This window comes from Phaseolus vulgaris, chromosome 9, assembly GCF_051622355.1.
Source record: "Phaseolus vulgaris cultivar YP4 chromosome 9, ASM5162235v1, whole genome shotgun sequence".
Taxonomy (NCBI): domain Eukaryota; kingdom Viridiplantae; phylum Streptophyta; class Magnoliopsida; order Fabales; family Fabaceae; genus Phaseolus; species Phaseolus vulgaris.
In genome coordinates, this window is record NC_143506.1 from 22,877,881 (window position 1) to 22,893,103 (window position 15,223).

The following is a 15,223-nucleotide window of genomic DNA, read 5'->3' on the forward strand; positions in this document are numbered from 1 at the left end:
CGTGTAAACGACCATGTTAGTGATATGCAAAGAGTCCTCTACTCTTGACATTGATGTAAACAGTTGTTGTGCTTACTTAGAGCCCAATAATTTCAAAAGTTGCAATGCATTTCCAATTAGGAATACCCAATAATGTAGAAAATAAGAAAATTCTCAATTTTCTAATAGACACTAAAATAATTTCACAGACTAGTGCAAATAAATAAATAAAAAAGTACAAGCTTTATTCATGTTTCCTCGAAACACAACCAGGGAAGCTTTTTGTGAACTTTTAAATTTTTTTATTGATTGTTTGTTTTGTTGTGTTGGATTCACTACAACTGATTCTGAAATTGCATGATAGTTAATTGACCATGTGGAAAGAAAATAAATCATTTTTTTTTTGTTAGTTTAGGGATAGCTTTTGGTAACCAATGGCGAAATGGAAGAAAAAATGAACCTTTTTGCTTTTTATGCTAAGTTTGTTATGTTGGAGTTCTTCAAAGTGGTCTAAATTGGTTGTCCTTGGAAAAAATGATGAAAAAGAAGAAGAATAATTACTTGTGTATAAGGAATAACGAGAGATTGAAATAAGAATGTATTTGATTTCAGAACCAACTCTTAGGAGGAAACAAACCAATTTCATCATTTAAATCATACAAAACCTACATTGTGGCAACAACGTTAATACTTTAATTCGTTGATGCAACAAAGGGTATACATGACGAAGACGTAGAAGATAAGATGGATGATGAGGAGCATCGTGGATCCACAGTGACAACATTGGAGGCATGAAGACTTGAGGAAGAGGAGAGTGAGAAGGATGAAGAAAATCTAGATAAGCTTGTAAAACTCCTTCTTCTAAAGCTCTATAACCCGTTTCTTCTCGAAGGTCACCCGCACTCTAACAAAGTCAAACACTTTCTAAGGCTCAATGTCCATAATTGTTGAAAATCCTAGATCGCAGATGATGGAGAATTTGCAACAAACTAGATTACACGTATACATTATAATAATGTTACTCTATGTGCCACATCATCACTTCTTAACTTTGTTTATGTCAGTTTAACATAAATGACCAAATTACATACATTTTTTAAAAACTTAGGACAAAATAGATATTTTAGAAAAACCACTAGATCAAATTGACATTGACTCTTAATGTGAGATAAAAGGGTAATTATATATATTTTTTATTCCAACTCACTTTATAAGGATAAAATATCTCATGTTTTAAATTATAAGGTACTATTAAATATTTATTTTTTAAAATTAAAATTACCAAAATGATTACTTTAAATAATTTATTTGATTACTACTTTTTTTTAAAGTCTGTTACTTCTAGCAGGCTATATTGAGCTAGAGAGGTAGGGACCAGTTACATATTGGGCCAACATTGGACTTGTCTTATAGTCAGTCTGTCCCACTCCCTGCCTAATTTTTGGCCCACATTCGGAAAAGCTTTGACTGGAGAATTCAGAGAACCATGCCTCTGTTTTTAAGGATATTAAAAAGAAACAATTTCATTAAGAGTAACTTAAAGTCATATTGAGGATTTGTGCAGATTAGATTGAATAGAATTTGGTAAAACCTACTAAAAAATAAATAATTTAAGTTTAAGTTGAGTTAAATTTATGTACTTTTTTATGTTAAACTCAGTATGACACAACTCAAGCGAATAAATTGGATTAGATTTGGTAAATTAAATCAATATTTTGAAAAAATTTGTTAAAAAATATAATTTTTAAATATTTACATAATTAAAAATAACATGATTTAAAAAATAATAATTTAATACTTCAAATAAATCAAAAAAATTAAGATATAATAAATTTGTCAAAATTAATTCAAGATGTGAGAAAAAAACATAAAATAATTTATTTATAATACAATTATAATGAGTCTCAAATTAAGTTTTAGATCATCTATACTAAATTCTATTATTCAATTTAATCCGTATAAACAAGTTAATTTCAATCGTGTTAAATTTAACTTAATCATAAATTAAATTTAACATAATCTTAATTTAGTGATTTGCGTCCGATTACAATGATTACTCTACAGCATGTATTTAAAGTGTAAAGAAATTATATATTTTCTTTTAATTAAAAATTAAGCTTATGATAAGTTTATTGAATTTTATAATATTTTAGAATTATATAAAATTAATTTCTTTCTGTCTGTGTATTTTTATTTTTTTTTACCATTATCTATCTGTGTGCAAAGATATTGAAACAGAGGAGAGAAAAAGAGAGGAATGGACATTGTCTTATATGTCTAATATACACGTTAAATTATTCTTCTGCGATTTTGATGTTTCCAAGTCAATTTGAAATAACATTATAAAATAGACGTTTGGTAGAACAAGTTACGAATTTAACGAAAAGCGTGTGAATAGATCTAGAAGGTGATTTAAAGTTATTAAAAAAAAATAGTAGATTTTGAAGCTGTTCAAAACTAAGCATCCATAAACCCTTTGCGTCGAAACGATATATTTCTGCCATTAGATCCTTCAATCAAGGTTGTGCATGTGCCTTTCAGTTTAAATATGTAAATTTTAGGAGGAAGAAGGTTATCTGATAGATGTAGTTTTTTTTTTGGATGACTTAGAAAAATAAAAGTATGCTGTATTCTCTAATCATATTTAACTTTTAAACATCGTGCTTATAAGCTCTATGTAATTTAAATTATAATATCTATTTTATTTTAAGTGTTTTATTAGCGTTGAGTAAACATTAGGTTTTGGTTTATAGATAAGTTTTCATGCCAACTTTATTTATTTTGACTTTCGTATTAATACTTTTTCTTATAATTTTAAAATTATTATTATTTTATTTTAGTTTTATGCTTGGAGGGTTGTTAAGGGGTTGTTTAAGAGTATGTTTTTTTAAGTAATAGGTTAAATATTTATAAGGACAATCAATTTTATAAATTAAAAAATATTTTTGATTTTGATATACTTAAAAACATTTCAGTGAAGTATTTTGAAGTTCATAGTTCCTCAAGAAGTGAGTCTCGCACCACACCTTTTCTTGATGACATTATATCAAGAGAAAGGCACAAACTTGCTAGTCAAGTTCAAAAATACTTTTTTTTTTATCTTTAAATCTCAATTATTGTCACCATAGATCGAATCACTTTGACATCATCACTAATTCATATTTTTGAGGATTATCATATTTAATAAATTTTTCTTTTTTTTTTATTTTAAAAATTTAAAATTTACAATGATCTTAGTTTGCACAGTTGGACCATAAGAAAATAACGTTAGATCTACAATGGTTTCATTTGGAACAATTGATGAGGAAGCAATGTTAAAGCTACAACGATCTTAGTTAGCACAACTAGTCAATGAGAAAATAATGTTTAAGCTAGAATGATTTTAATTTTGAAAACTAACTCATGAGAAAATAATGTTAAAACTACAACATTCTTAGTTAGCACAACTGGTCAACGGGAGATAATGTTAAAGTTACAATGGTCTTAATTTACGTAACTAGTCAACAATCAAATAATGTTAAAGTTATAACGGTCTTAGTAAATACAATTGGTTGATAAAGAAATGATGTTAAAGTTAGAATAATCTTAATTTGCTCATCTGATCGAAAAGGAAATTATGTTAAAACTACAACGGTCTCAATTAGCAAAACTAACTAACGAGAAAATAATGTTAAAGTTATAACAATTTTAGTTTGCACCACAAGCCGATAAGAAAAATGTTAAAGCTACAACAATCTTAGTTAGCACAATTGGTTAATGAGAAAATAATTTCAAAATTACAATGGTCTTAGTTAACACAATTGGTCGACGAGGAAATAATATTAAAGATACAACCGTCTTAGGTTACACTACTGGCTGATAAAATAAAGTTAAAGCTACAACATTCTTAGTTTGCAAAACTAGCTGACAAAATAAAGTTAAAGTTGTAACACTCTTAATCTGAGTAGTTGGTTCATAAAGGTAAATGTGAAATCTAGTCATAATAATTAAAGATCGAACGTTAAGTGTGAAATTCAATCATAAGTTTATTGTATAGAACACTAAACATTTGATAAAATGATTATAGGATTTGAACCTATGGACGAGATGTCTTGACATTTGAGCAACATTTATTCTTTGGAGTTGGTAGAAACAATTTTTTCTTCAAACTCATAAATTGTCCTTTTTATTCTACTTTAAAGACTATTTAGAAATTTGTTTTCTAATAATTGATTAAGCATATTCGAGGAGAGTCAATTCTATAAATTAAAGAATTGTCCTTAATCTTGATATACTCAAATACTTTGGTGAGGGATCTCATAATAGTTCTCACCATAACGAGGATCAATATACTTCCATATTTATAATTATTTCAAAAGCATAAGAATGAATGTTAAGTGGTACATCCACTTTATATATGATGTACCAAAAATGGGTTAGGATAACTATATTCATAATAGATAATTATAAATATAGGATTTTAACCAACTTTATCTTAATGATGTTATTCTTTTAATCATTACCTATAATACCTATTTTTTAAGACGAGATTAATTCTTCTTGTTAGTTTCATGATGTTCTTGTCTTATCTAGGATTAAATAGTTTTTTATAAAGGTCTTTAGTGTGGTATTTGCTAGTTATGACAATTGAGATTTATATCTAGTTAATAGTTTTCATTTCAATTGAGGTTTATGTCTCTTAAGTGATAAATAATAGAAAAAGAATGTTAGTGAAATACAAGAAACTAACTTAAATTAACCATATTTTAGGTATATCAATAGTCAACCACTCTTCTATACTGAACTCTTGTTGAAGAACATTATAAAAAAATAAAGACTACTCATTATTTTATTTTTTTACATTCTCAGATATTATTGAACAAAATTATAAAAAATTAAAGAATACTCGTTATTTTGTTTTTTTTTACTTTCTCGGAGATTGAAGGTCTTACTAGTAGTGATGATAAATATTATGATTATTAAAAAATCTACTTTCTAACTTACTAGTTTATAAGAAGCAAATTAGGTATCATGTATTTTTTTTTTTATAAAAGCTTTTAGGTTAAATATCACTGTACAATTTGACATCTCAGCTACACTGACATATCAAGTAATAACAATAATCTGTTATCACATAAAAAAATATTATTAAAAAAGAAAAAAGAAAGAAAATACAAAAATAGGGAGGATTACACCAAAACTCATATGTTGACAAAAACAATACATAGTTAGACTATACCAATTCATGAAGAATTCTAAGAACATACTAGATGAAAGCCTATTATACCAATGAAATTATTCTCTATAAATAAATCATAAATTAACCAACTTATTAGTACGTTCATTCCCTTCACGAAAAATATGAGTAATCCTAAACCTGATTTTCTCACAGTAATTAAGACAAGTATTTTCTCGATTACGAAACATTAGTCATAGCAGTAAACACGGCACAAACCAAGATATAATTATATTCAAGTCAGACATTAGTAAGTCTCATATTTTGAGTTTCCTCAATAACATGTATAACTTCACAAAACTCACCAACCATAGCAACTAAATTGTTTATTTTGTACTTTTTAAATACTTGCAATGTTTATACAATGTAAGGACACTTAATTTAGAATGTAAACATAACAAAATCACAAGGAATTTGAAAATTCAGTGTACATTCAAATATTAAAGATATAAGAAATAAAAAACGATAAAACCCAATTAAATACAAATACAAATTAAGATTTCTTAACAGAATTCTAGACACACGGGAACAACCAAAGTAGTGGGACTGGGAAAAATAACCTCAAGAAATAAGTTTCACGATGATGCTCACACCAATTGAAAAGACGGCAAAATTTTCATACCAAACTGAAATAAAACAACACTGATAAACTCATAATAAATGGTAAAAAAACAGGCTTAAATATTTGTTCCTAGAATATGGGATAAGTCTATTTATTGTGAGTTTCTATTTTTTATTGAACTGTATTTATATTTTTGAAATATTGTAATCATTCGATTTTAGCCTCTGACATTATAGTCGTGCCAATTATTAAACTACTAAAACTGTAAATGTATGATTTTAGCCTTCTAAATTGTAATTATGTAAATTAAGTCTTTCAAGTAATTAAATTTATCCAATTGAGATTGTACTACTATAGCATCTTGAATTAGGTGATTGGAGATGTGGTTCAATTGGAATAACTATAAAATGATGTGATAAATCCCATGAAGAAGTGTTAATTAAGGAAACGCAGTAAAAAAAGAGAAAAAAATGGTGGTGATTGAAGGAGAATTATGCGAGTGAAGTTGACCAGTAGGATTAATTAGCGATGACATACCGTTTACTTTGCGGTCGTTGCTGCTTTCCCCGCAACTCACCTTTCCTCGATACTGAATCTGGACGTTACTAAACCAGCCCAGCCACGCACCACACCACACCGCGCACCAATTTTCCATTTTAAAACTCAACACGGAAAGGAAAGAACCAAGCACAACCACCACGTACCACGTTCTCGCCTTCATCTCAACGGTGCGTCGTTTAACACCTTCAACCAATATATATCACCAAGCTTTTTTCTTTTCTTATTTTCTTTCTTTCGTTCTTTTAAGATTCCTAACTCTAGGGTATTCTTCTGTTCCTTAGTTCTTACTGCCGCAGTCTCTAATTAGGGATCGCGGATCCGCGTTCGGGATTCTGTTTGAGGTTGCTTTTTGCTTCTGTTGTTTCTTCTGCTTTGAGACTTTTGGAATTTCGTGATATTTGTTTTCTTGGAGCTCCAATCTGCTTTGAATTCCTGTATATTGTTGAAAATAGTAATGGATCTGATGAGATTGTGCTGTTCTGGTTTGATTTAGCATGGTATTGTTTTCTATAGGCTGAATCGTGTCTTTGAGGATTTAGGATTACGGTTGTAGTTAATTGTAGGTCACTGTGTAATTGTGCATTTCGTCAACTTCAATATTCATTGTCCCTGTTCGCATGTTTCTTTGAATTTTTTGTTTGACCATTTTTTGCGATGTCTTGACCAATAAAACAAGAGCTTCTCATAAGAATATCAGAATTAGTTGTTTTTAACTTTATATATAACCGTATCTATGTCTATATTGCTGCAGATGTCATGTCAACTCTCTGGACGTAGATATCAATGAAGGGTGAAATAAGATTTTTATATTTCTTGTTGATTTCCCTTGTTTTAAGTCTCCTTTTATACTATTATAAACTTCTACTGTTTACTTGGTTATGGTAGATTGCATTTTGTTTCGTTTTCCTCGCTGTGAAATGTAGAGCAGAATGAGAATTTTACTCTATTTATTGGAAATTAGGAATGCGCTTCTTCTCATGATTTATTTTTCTGTGCAGATAAAGCTGTGCGATTCTGAAACTAGTGATTCATCTTATTGCATGAAGGCAGAGCTGTAAGAAATTCAGTTTGTGTATTGGAAGCTCTAGTTCAACATGTCTTCTGTAAGCAAGGGTGATAGGAAGGCTTCTCTTGATGCAGCATCATGGTTGTTCAATGTGGTCACGTCTGTGGGAATAATCCTCGTGAATAAGGCCCTGATGGCTACATATGGTTTCAGTTTTGGTATGACCTTGCATTTACTTTTCCCATTCCCTCTCCTGAATCTCTGTTTTGCATGCCTTTGATTTAAAAGATGCCACACTTCTTTTTCTATCCGTTGTATCTATAAACTAACTATCTTGTGCATTCTGTTTTGGTGTCACACATGTATGTATTTGAAGGTGTAAAGAAGGAGTAAGCTTTTTGATATTATCTGTTGCATCATTCAGATTTCACTACAATAGCATCTTGAATTAGGTCATTGAGTATGTGGTTCAATTGTAATAACTACAAAATGACCTAATAGACTGGAAATTTGATGTAGCGTGGAAGTGAACTAGAAAAGATCCTATAGGATGGGCATTTACTTTGTGGTTTGTGAAAAGCTATAATGTAGGGACTTTGTCTTGTTTACTCCTGACTTTAATTTCATTCTCTTAATGCTAATACTTTAAGTTAATATGTTTTTATTGTGTCTACCTTTTTATTGATGACGTTCGATATAAAATTTCCTATGATTTGAAGAGGCATCCGTTATGTCGAGGTGGTAGTTGAATAGGGAATAAATTAGCATCACAGATACTGTAACCAATGCTATGTTGTTCGGTAAAACTGATAGAAAGGAAATCTGAGCTAAAGGTATGCATTCAGATAACAAGCTGAGGTGGTACAGATTGCAAACATTTTTTCAGTGATGTGAAATCCAAAAATATGAGCAAAATCTGCACACAAAAAAACTTCTCGTAAAAAACTTAATTGTGATGTTCAAGATAGGCATTCAAAGTTTCCACTATGAAAGTATTTTTAGAACAACCTTTCAATTTGCATGGGTTTAGATCAATAACAACAGTATTACTATTTGTATATCTCAACTAAAATAACATAAACGTACTGAGAAAAGCATTGGATGATAGATTTAAAATCTCTTCTATTACTGGTCAACCAAAGAATAATTTGGTTTATGGTTTCTTTTTATGTAACTTGTAAGGCTACAAAATGATCGTTTCTGAACTTCTAGACCTCTCCTGAATCCTGACCTTCTGTATTATATAATGCTACTATGCAGCTACTACTTTAACTGGTCTGCATTTTGCCACGACAACTTTGTTGACGCTGATTCTTAAATCGCTGGGATATATTCAGACCTCTCATCTTCCATTATCTGATATAATCAAATTTGTATTATTTGCAAATTTCTCCATCGTTGGGATGAATGTGAGTTTAATGTGGAATTCAGTTGGTTTCTATCAGGTAACATTTACACTTAGAGCAAAGATAACATTTTGAACTCTCTTTATAATAAAGCTATATTTATAATAATTCTTCCTTGAAATAAAATTGTCAGATTGCTAAGCTAAGCATGATTCCAGTATCCTGTTTTCTGGAGGTTGTCTTGGACAATGTACGATATTCAAGGGACACAAAGCTTAGTATTGTTTTGGTTTTGCTTGGTGTTGCTGTCTGTACAGTCACCGATGTCAGCGTCAATGCAAAGGGTTTTATTGCTGCTTTAATAGCAGTTTGGAGCACAGCCCTGCAACAGTATGTAAGTAACATACACTAACATAGAATCCTGAATCTTTAGTTGGGAGATACAAACCAATCAAATTGAATTCCATGTCATAAAGGCTGTTTTGCATTGGTAAATGTTCACTTTCTGGTACATGATACTTGTTGGCAACATTCAGTTATTTAACAATCAATATCTTTGTTATAGAACTTAAAATTAAAAAATTGGGAAGCCTGCTATTATTTTTCTGTGTTTTTTCTGCAATTTTATCACAAGCAGTATTCTCAGGTGCATCTAGAGCAGACTTCAATAACTAGCTTTAGTTTTCAACACTTCTAAGTATTCTTGCTTTTGTTGGTTTCATGACTCAGTCTTCTTGGGATTATATTTAACAATAATTTTTTCTACAGTATGTGCATTATCTTCAGAGGAAGTATTCTATTGGGTCATTTAACTTGTTGGGCCACACAGCACCAGCACAGGCAGGAAGTTTACTGCTAGTAGGCCCCTTTCTGGACTATTGGTTGACAGGCAAACGAGTTGATGCCTATGGATATGGGTTGACATCCACTGTAAGTTTTCTCTATTTCTTTTCTAGTTTTTTTCTCTCTTTTAAATCTCTTGCTGTGATTAGGGAGAGAAGTGGATACTTGTGAAATTTATTTCTGTATCAGGTTTAGGCTGCCTTATTTTTTCTGGTGAGAAGTTTAAAATTACTCTTAACTGTAAGGACCGTTCCTGATTGCTGTGTATTTCTTCTAGATGGATTTCCTATTTGTTATATAAGTTAATATACTACTTATTGCTTATCATAGAACTGAGTGCCAAATTCTGCTGCCCAAATTCAGTGTCAGGTTGCATAGTGACATTGAGAAAGCATCCTTAGGTTGACTGAGAGTAAGCCTAGTCTTAATCTTAACTAATTCATCCTTATTTTAAACTGTCCCATATTCAATTTATAAGTCCTTTAAGTGTTGCTTGCAGCTAGAAGTTCTGGATGGCTCCTTAAAGAATTTTTCAAAATTCCAGATTTGCTGTTTAGAGTCAATAAATAGCTTTTGAAGTTCAAAGTGTCATAACAATCAAGATAACTTCCCCAAATGCACGTTATTTTTTTAGAGGGAAATGACCTTCTTAGTCTCTTTTGAAGAGCTGGAGTTTCTTTTTTAACAAATGTGTTCATTGTGCCCTTTTTATTACTCCCTGTAGCTGATATTTAGTTAACTTTATAACCTTACAACAAATAGCGTCTTTTAAAATCAAATGCATGTTCATATCTAATTTTCTCTTTCAAAATGTTTAGACTAGAAAAGAAATAATATTCCTGAAAAGTGGCACTTGATTGTTTCTGTATTTGGTGCAAACTAGTACTGCTTGCTTGGGTTAACTGATCCTTTAAATTCATTTAGAAATTGAATGTTTGGTTCTTTGTGTTCATAATGTGACCAATCTAGTTTAAAATATTAACTTGTTACGAGGAATTTTCATTTAGAAAGATCCATCATATTTGTTTATCATGTACGTCTGAAGGAAAAACTATCTTTCTGAATCATTACTTTTTCTGAGGTTTTGTTGAATGTTGAAGATTTTTATTAGATTTATACAATCGTGTTTCAGTTGACCAGTTCCCTAATTTTGTATTGGAGATTTTTATTTCGTCCATCCTGGTTTGCCAGTAATACTTCTCCAATAATTTCCTTGATCTATGTTGTTGCTTGAGACTAATGCTAAATATAGTTGGTAGCGTGTCTATTCATACAGTACATGTAAAAGGCATGAACAACTTTCTAACGTCCATGTAAATTTTGCTTTTATCTCTATACTACTGGTGGCATATATGCATGAAAAACTCACTACATCCATGTAAATTTGCTTCTCTCACTATACTGGTTAGCAGCAGCATGCATATAGCTCTTTTTATTCATAAATAAAAGCGGTGTATTCTTGACCATTGGTCGGTATGCAGAGAATGTGGGAGGGTGCCCATCCTTGGTCTCCCTTAGAACCAAATGTTGTAGCTGTCATTTTCTTTTCTAAAGGATTTGGATCTTACCCCTTTACCTTAGGAAAATACTGTCATTTTTTTAAGAAACATTTATTCTGTGGAGGGACCAACTGTTTCCTGTGTATGGACTGTGCACGTTTTGTTTGTCTTTCTCTGGAAAATGACATGGGCATTTTCGTAAGCAAAGGGGAGAATCCAAATATGTATACACTTTATGTCAACTTTATAAATACTGTGCAGTGTAGTACCTTTACTCAAGAAAATAATGAATACTGTGACTCCTGGAACTCTATTATTAAACTGAGCTGCTCGTGATGTCTGCAGCTGTTCATCATTCTGTCTTGCACCATTGCAGTAGGGACAAACCTCAGTCAGTTCATCTGCATTGGTAGGTTCACGGCTGTAACATTCCAAGTCCTTGGTCACATGAAGACTATTCTGGTCCTAATCCTGGGATTCATTTTGTTTGGAAAAGAGGGTCTCAATCTACATGTTGTTCTGGGTATGATCGTTGCAATAGCAGGAATGGTCTGGTATGGCAATGCTTCTTCTAAGCCAGGGGGGAAAGAGCGTCGTAGTTTTTCCCTTCCCAAAACACAAGATTATAGTTCACTACCTGTGTCCTCTGAACCAGATCCGAAGGTATAGAAATTCACTAGAGAGAAAGTGTTGCAACTTTTGGTTAACTGTATGGAAAATCAGGTGTCTATTAGGCGAGCTGGATTAATTTTCTTTATACCTGGAGTGAATTCCCAATTATTTATAGATCATAGTCATATCCTTGCTTGTGTTAATGAATTGTTTGGGAGGGAAATGGGAGGAAACAGCGTTGTTAAAAGAGGGGAAATCTACGGTATGTTCCATTTTTTAATTACAGATAATGTTACTGTTACTTTTATAGTAAAGTTTAATTCCATTTTTGCCATTTGGAACGGTTCCGTTGTTAACCTTCTGCTCATGACAACTACTAGCGTGTTTGGATTGCATTCCTTATATGTCGAACATACTTTTGAAGAATGATGTTCTCTGTACCTAATACTCTACAATAGTACTTTTGGCTGTTTTACCATGGTAACACAAACATGTTATACGTTATAGGGGTTCAAAGGAATGTGTCGGGTTCAAATATAGGAATGTGTGTTGGTAGATGATCTATAATCCTTGTGTGATTTACTTCGGCTCCACCTTAGAATCAATAGAACCTTTCGTAAATAAACAAGTATCAATTTCCTTTTGAAATGGATTGTTGTGCTAAAACAAGCAACAAGGAAGCAAACACTCAACAAAGAAACCGACATATAAGGAATAAACAGGAAATAAAAAGTATATATTGCCTTGACCACTCGGGCAATGTGCATGCATAATAAATGGAGGGTCAATCAGTGGATTATTAGTGAGAGTTATTTACCTTGTAAGGCCAATAATACCTTGGTATCCAATTAGGTTTAAGTAGGAGGAATTTGGTTCAGAAAATATGAATAAGGCCTGCTATTATTATGTTTAGTATTCTCTACAGTTGAAGTAAAATTTATATCTGTTATAGGTGGAACTGTATTAGGCACTCATTTGTCTGTAGGAAAAAAACAAGAAAGGTTGAAGTAAGTTGTACCAGGGATTGGCAGAGCTAAATAAAAGAGCATAGTAAATGCCTAACGTTATGTTAGGTGGGCTTCCCAGTAACCTAATCCTGAATAATTGAAGTTGCTTTCTGGAAGGTTTTTGTAGGATTCACTTGCCATGGTCCCAATAACAGCTAGATCTGCATATTTTACACAGCACTTTTGAGACAATGGGAAAGCAGGACCTGTAATAAAAGCCTGATTTTCTGAGACATGGGGAATGATGCATTCATGCAAAACAGTAAAAATTAGGTTAAAACTTGACATTTATGGCGTCACGTACCAGCACTTCTGTAGTAGCAGGTCAGCACCTGGCTCTGTCCAACGCTAAAATATTTGGGTTTTTCCCCTTCTCTACTATTCATTTCCACGTAAATTTTCAATGTAAATTGCTCGGCGTGCTACTAACTTGCTAGTTTCTGATAACTCCACTGTGCATTCTTTTTATTTTGGAGAATAAATTTTAGACCGTTAAATGCTTCTTTGCTTCATAATTACTTTTACAGGATAAATTTGAGGTTTGGCTAATTTTAAGATACATTTTCGGTGATTTTTCTTTTTCTACTTCCTAATACAGTACTTCAATGTTTTCCCTTGCAATCATGATTTTTTCTTGATCAAAATGTATTTTCGAAAGACTTCACTTTTTTATTGGTAACCTTTATTTTAATAAACTAATTTTAATTCAGGAGATGCTTTTGAGTAAGAATAATTTGTACTAATATAATAGTTAAAAAAGACTTAACTTTTAGGAAATATTTAAAATAAAAACTTGATTTTTAAAAAATGTTTTACACGATCTTTTAACATATTTTTTTCTGAAGAGTTTTGAACCAGTTTACTCATGCACATTTTTCAGAAACAAAAGAAAACAATACCAGTTCTCGGAATATGGGTATATTGACTTTTGTAGAGTATTCTTTATTATCAAAGATGTTAAACTAAACGATGGAGAGATTTGTTGGGTGCTGAGGACAATATGGAGGAATCAAATGGGTGAATTCGTTATAGTTGCAGAATGAGATCACCAATGAGAAAGCCTATGCTTTCTGATCTTATTATGTTTGTTGTTGAGATACTGCCGACTGAATGAGAATTCCCACTATCACTATCTTCTTCCTACGATGTCAATATCCAAAGAGAAGCGTCTTTTTTCCGATGTACCATGTTCCTAACTGTTTTGATTATTTATATATATATATAATAAAGTAGAACAAACTTATATTCCTTGGAATCATAGTCTAAATTTTTTTATGGTTCTATAAGATATTTAATAATTTGTATCAATTTTCTTTTTGTCTTCATTAAATATTAACGAAAACACAGACCTGACAGCGATTGTGTCTGTATTTTTTAAATTGTTTTTAAATTTTTTCTGTTCTTTTTATTAAAAATATTATATTGTATGTTTATAATGATTATCATTTTTTTGAATTAATAGATTATGTAAATTTATAAATTTTATTATATACATAAAAAAACATTCATTTAGAGTATTTTTTTAAAGGATAAATTATATATATTAAAAGGTAAAAGTTATTATATATATGTAACAGTTATTTATAAAAAGATAAATTATTTAATTATTTTAAAATAAAAATAATTATTCAATTATTTAGTTTATTAAATAGTCAAATAAATTCTCTTTTTAAAATGAATAATTACACCCTTTTTTTTTGAAAAAAAATTACTGTTATTATAATAACTATTGAAATAAAAATATATTATTAAACTATAAAAAAATCACTACAAGAAAATCATCAAATAGAAACAAATTTTAGATACCAAAAATAATTAGTTGCTAACTAAATTAGAAATTATTTTAGAGACTACAAAATAATTTTGATTTCTAAATTAGTTTCTATTATTGTTAAATAGTTTCTAAATTGGTATCTAATTAGGTACCAAGATTTTAACTGCCATTTATTTAGTTTCTAAATTTGTAGCAAAAACCTTGGTAGTAAATTAGATACCAATTTAGGAATAATAGAAATTAATTTAGGAATCAAAAGTTTTTTTTTAGTTTCTAAAATGGTTTATAATTTAGTCACTATAACAACTAATTATTTTTGTTCTCTAAAATTGATTTTTATTTCATGATTTTCTTGTAGTGAATTATTGAAAATTGTACCGGTATGGGCGAGGCCGACTCCTGGTCTTCCTGCTCGAGACCCACCTGGCTGCCCGAAACATGGCCAACCTGACCAAGACCCAGTCAAACCTGAGAGATATGGCCTAACGACGAGGCCGACGACTTCTTGGCCGAGACCTTAGAAGACTTGGCCGAGATGACCGAGACCACACGAACTTGGTCGTTGGCCAACCCATACCATGACGACTTGGCCGATGACCGACCCCTATCACAGTTAACGCTCAAACCAAGATCAGTGAAGTTAATCCATCATTAAGAATTAGGTAATGCAACCCTAAGCGGTGTCCACCTCGATAAACGGGGCCAACAAGGTAGGCCCATTAGAATAATATAAATAGCACGCATCCCAAGGAATAAGGTATGTCATTTATTACTGTTCACCTATCTGAGAGCTGATCACCCGCTTTACTGACTTGAGCG

At 31.1% G+C, this 15,223-nt stretch overlaps 1 protein-coding gene across 5 annotated transcripts; it reads left to right on the forward strand.

The window, feature by feature from the left end:
• The first annotated feature begins 6,187 nt into the window (after window positions 1-6,187).
• Window positions 6,188-11,957, forward strand: LOC137820349 (UDP-rhamnose/UDP-galactose transporter 6). Of its 5 annotated transcripts, XM_068624391.1 has the most exons (8): window positions 6,304-6,484; window positions 6,599-6,658; window positions 7,069-7,107; window positions 7,316-7,541; window positions 8,584-8,768; window positions 8,863-9,063; window positions 9,438-9,599; window positions 11,357-11,957. In XM_068624391.1, the coding sequence occupies exons 4-8, from the start codon at window positions 7,412-7,414 to the stop codon at window positions 11,678-11,680; spliced, it is 1,002 nt and encodes a 333-aa protein (XP_068480492.1). In that variant the 5' UTR covers window positions 6,304-6,484; window positions 6,599-6,658; window positions 7,069-7,107; window positions 7,316-7,411; the 3' UTR covers window positions 11,681-11,957. The 5 variants fall into 5 exon arrangements, 4 of the variants coding, with proteins under 4 accessions (XP_068480490.1, XP_068480491.1, XP_068480493.1 ...); XM_068624390.1 differs by lacking the exon at window positions 7,069-7,107 and having other exon boundaries at window positions 6,189-6,484; XM_068624392.1 differs by lacking the exon at window positions 6,599-6,658 and having other exon boundaries at window positions 6,191-6,484.
• Window positions 11,958-15,223: the final 3,266 nt, after the last annotated feature.

Excerpts from the sequence above, each read along its gene's own strand:
- LOC137820349 (XM_068624389.1), top strand. The coding sequence starts at position 7,412 with ATGTCTTCTGTAAGCAAGGGTGATAGGAAGGCTTCTCTTGATGCAGCA. Across the intron at positions 7,542-8,583 it reads TACATATGGTTTCAGTTTTG|CTACTACTTTAACTGGTCTG; the intron begins GTATGACCTTGC and ends GCTACTATGCAG. Across the intron at positions 9,600-11,356 it reads GATATGGGTTGACATCCACT|CTGTTCATCATTCTGTCTTG; the intron begins GTAAGTTTTCTC and ends TGATGTCTGCAG.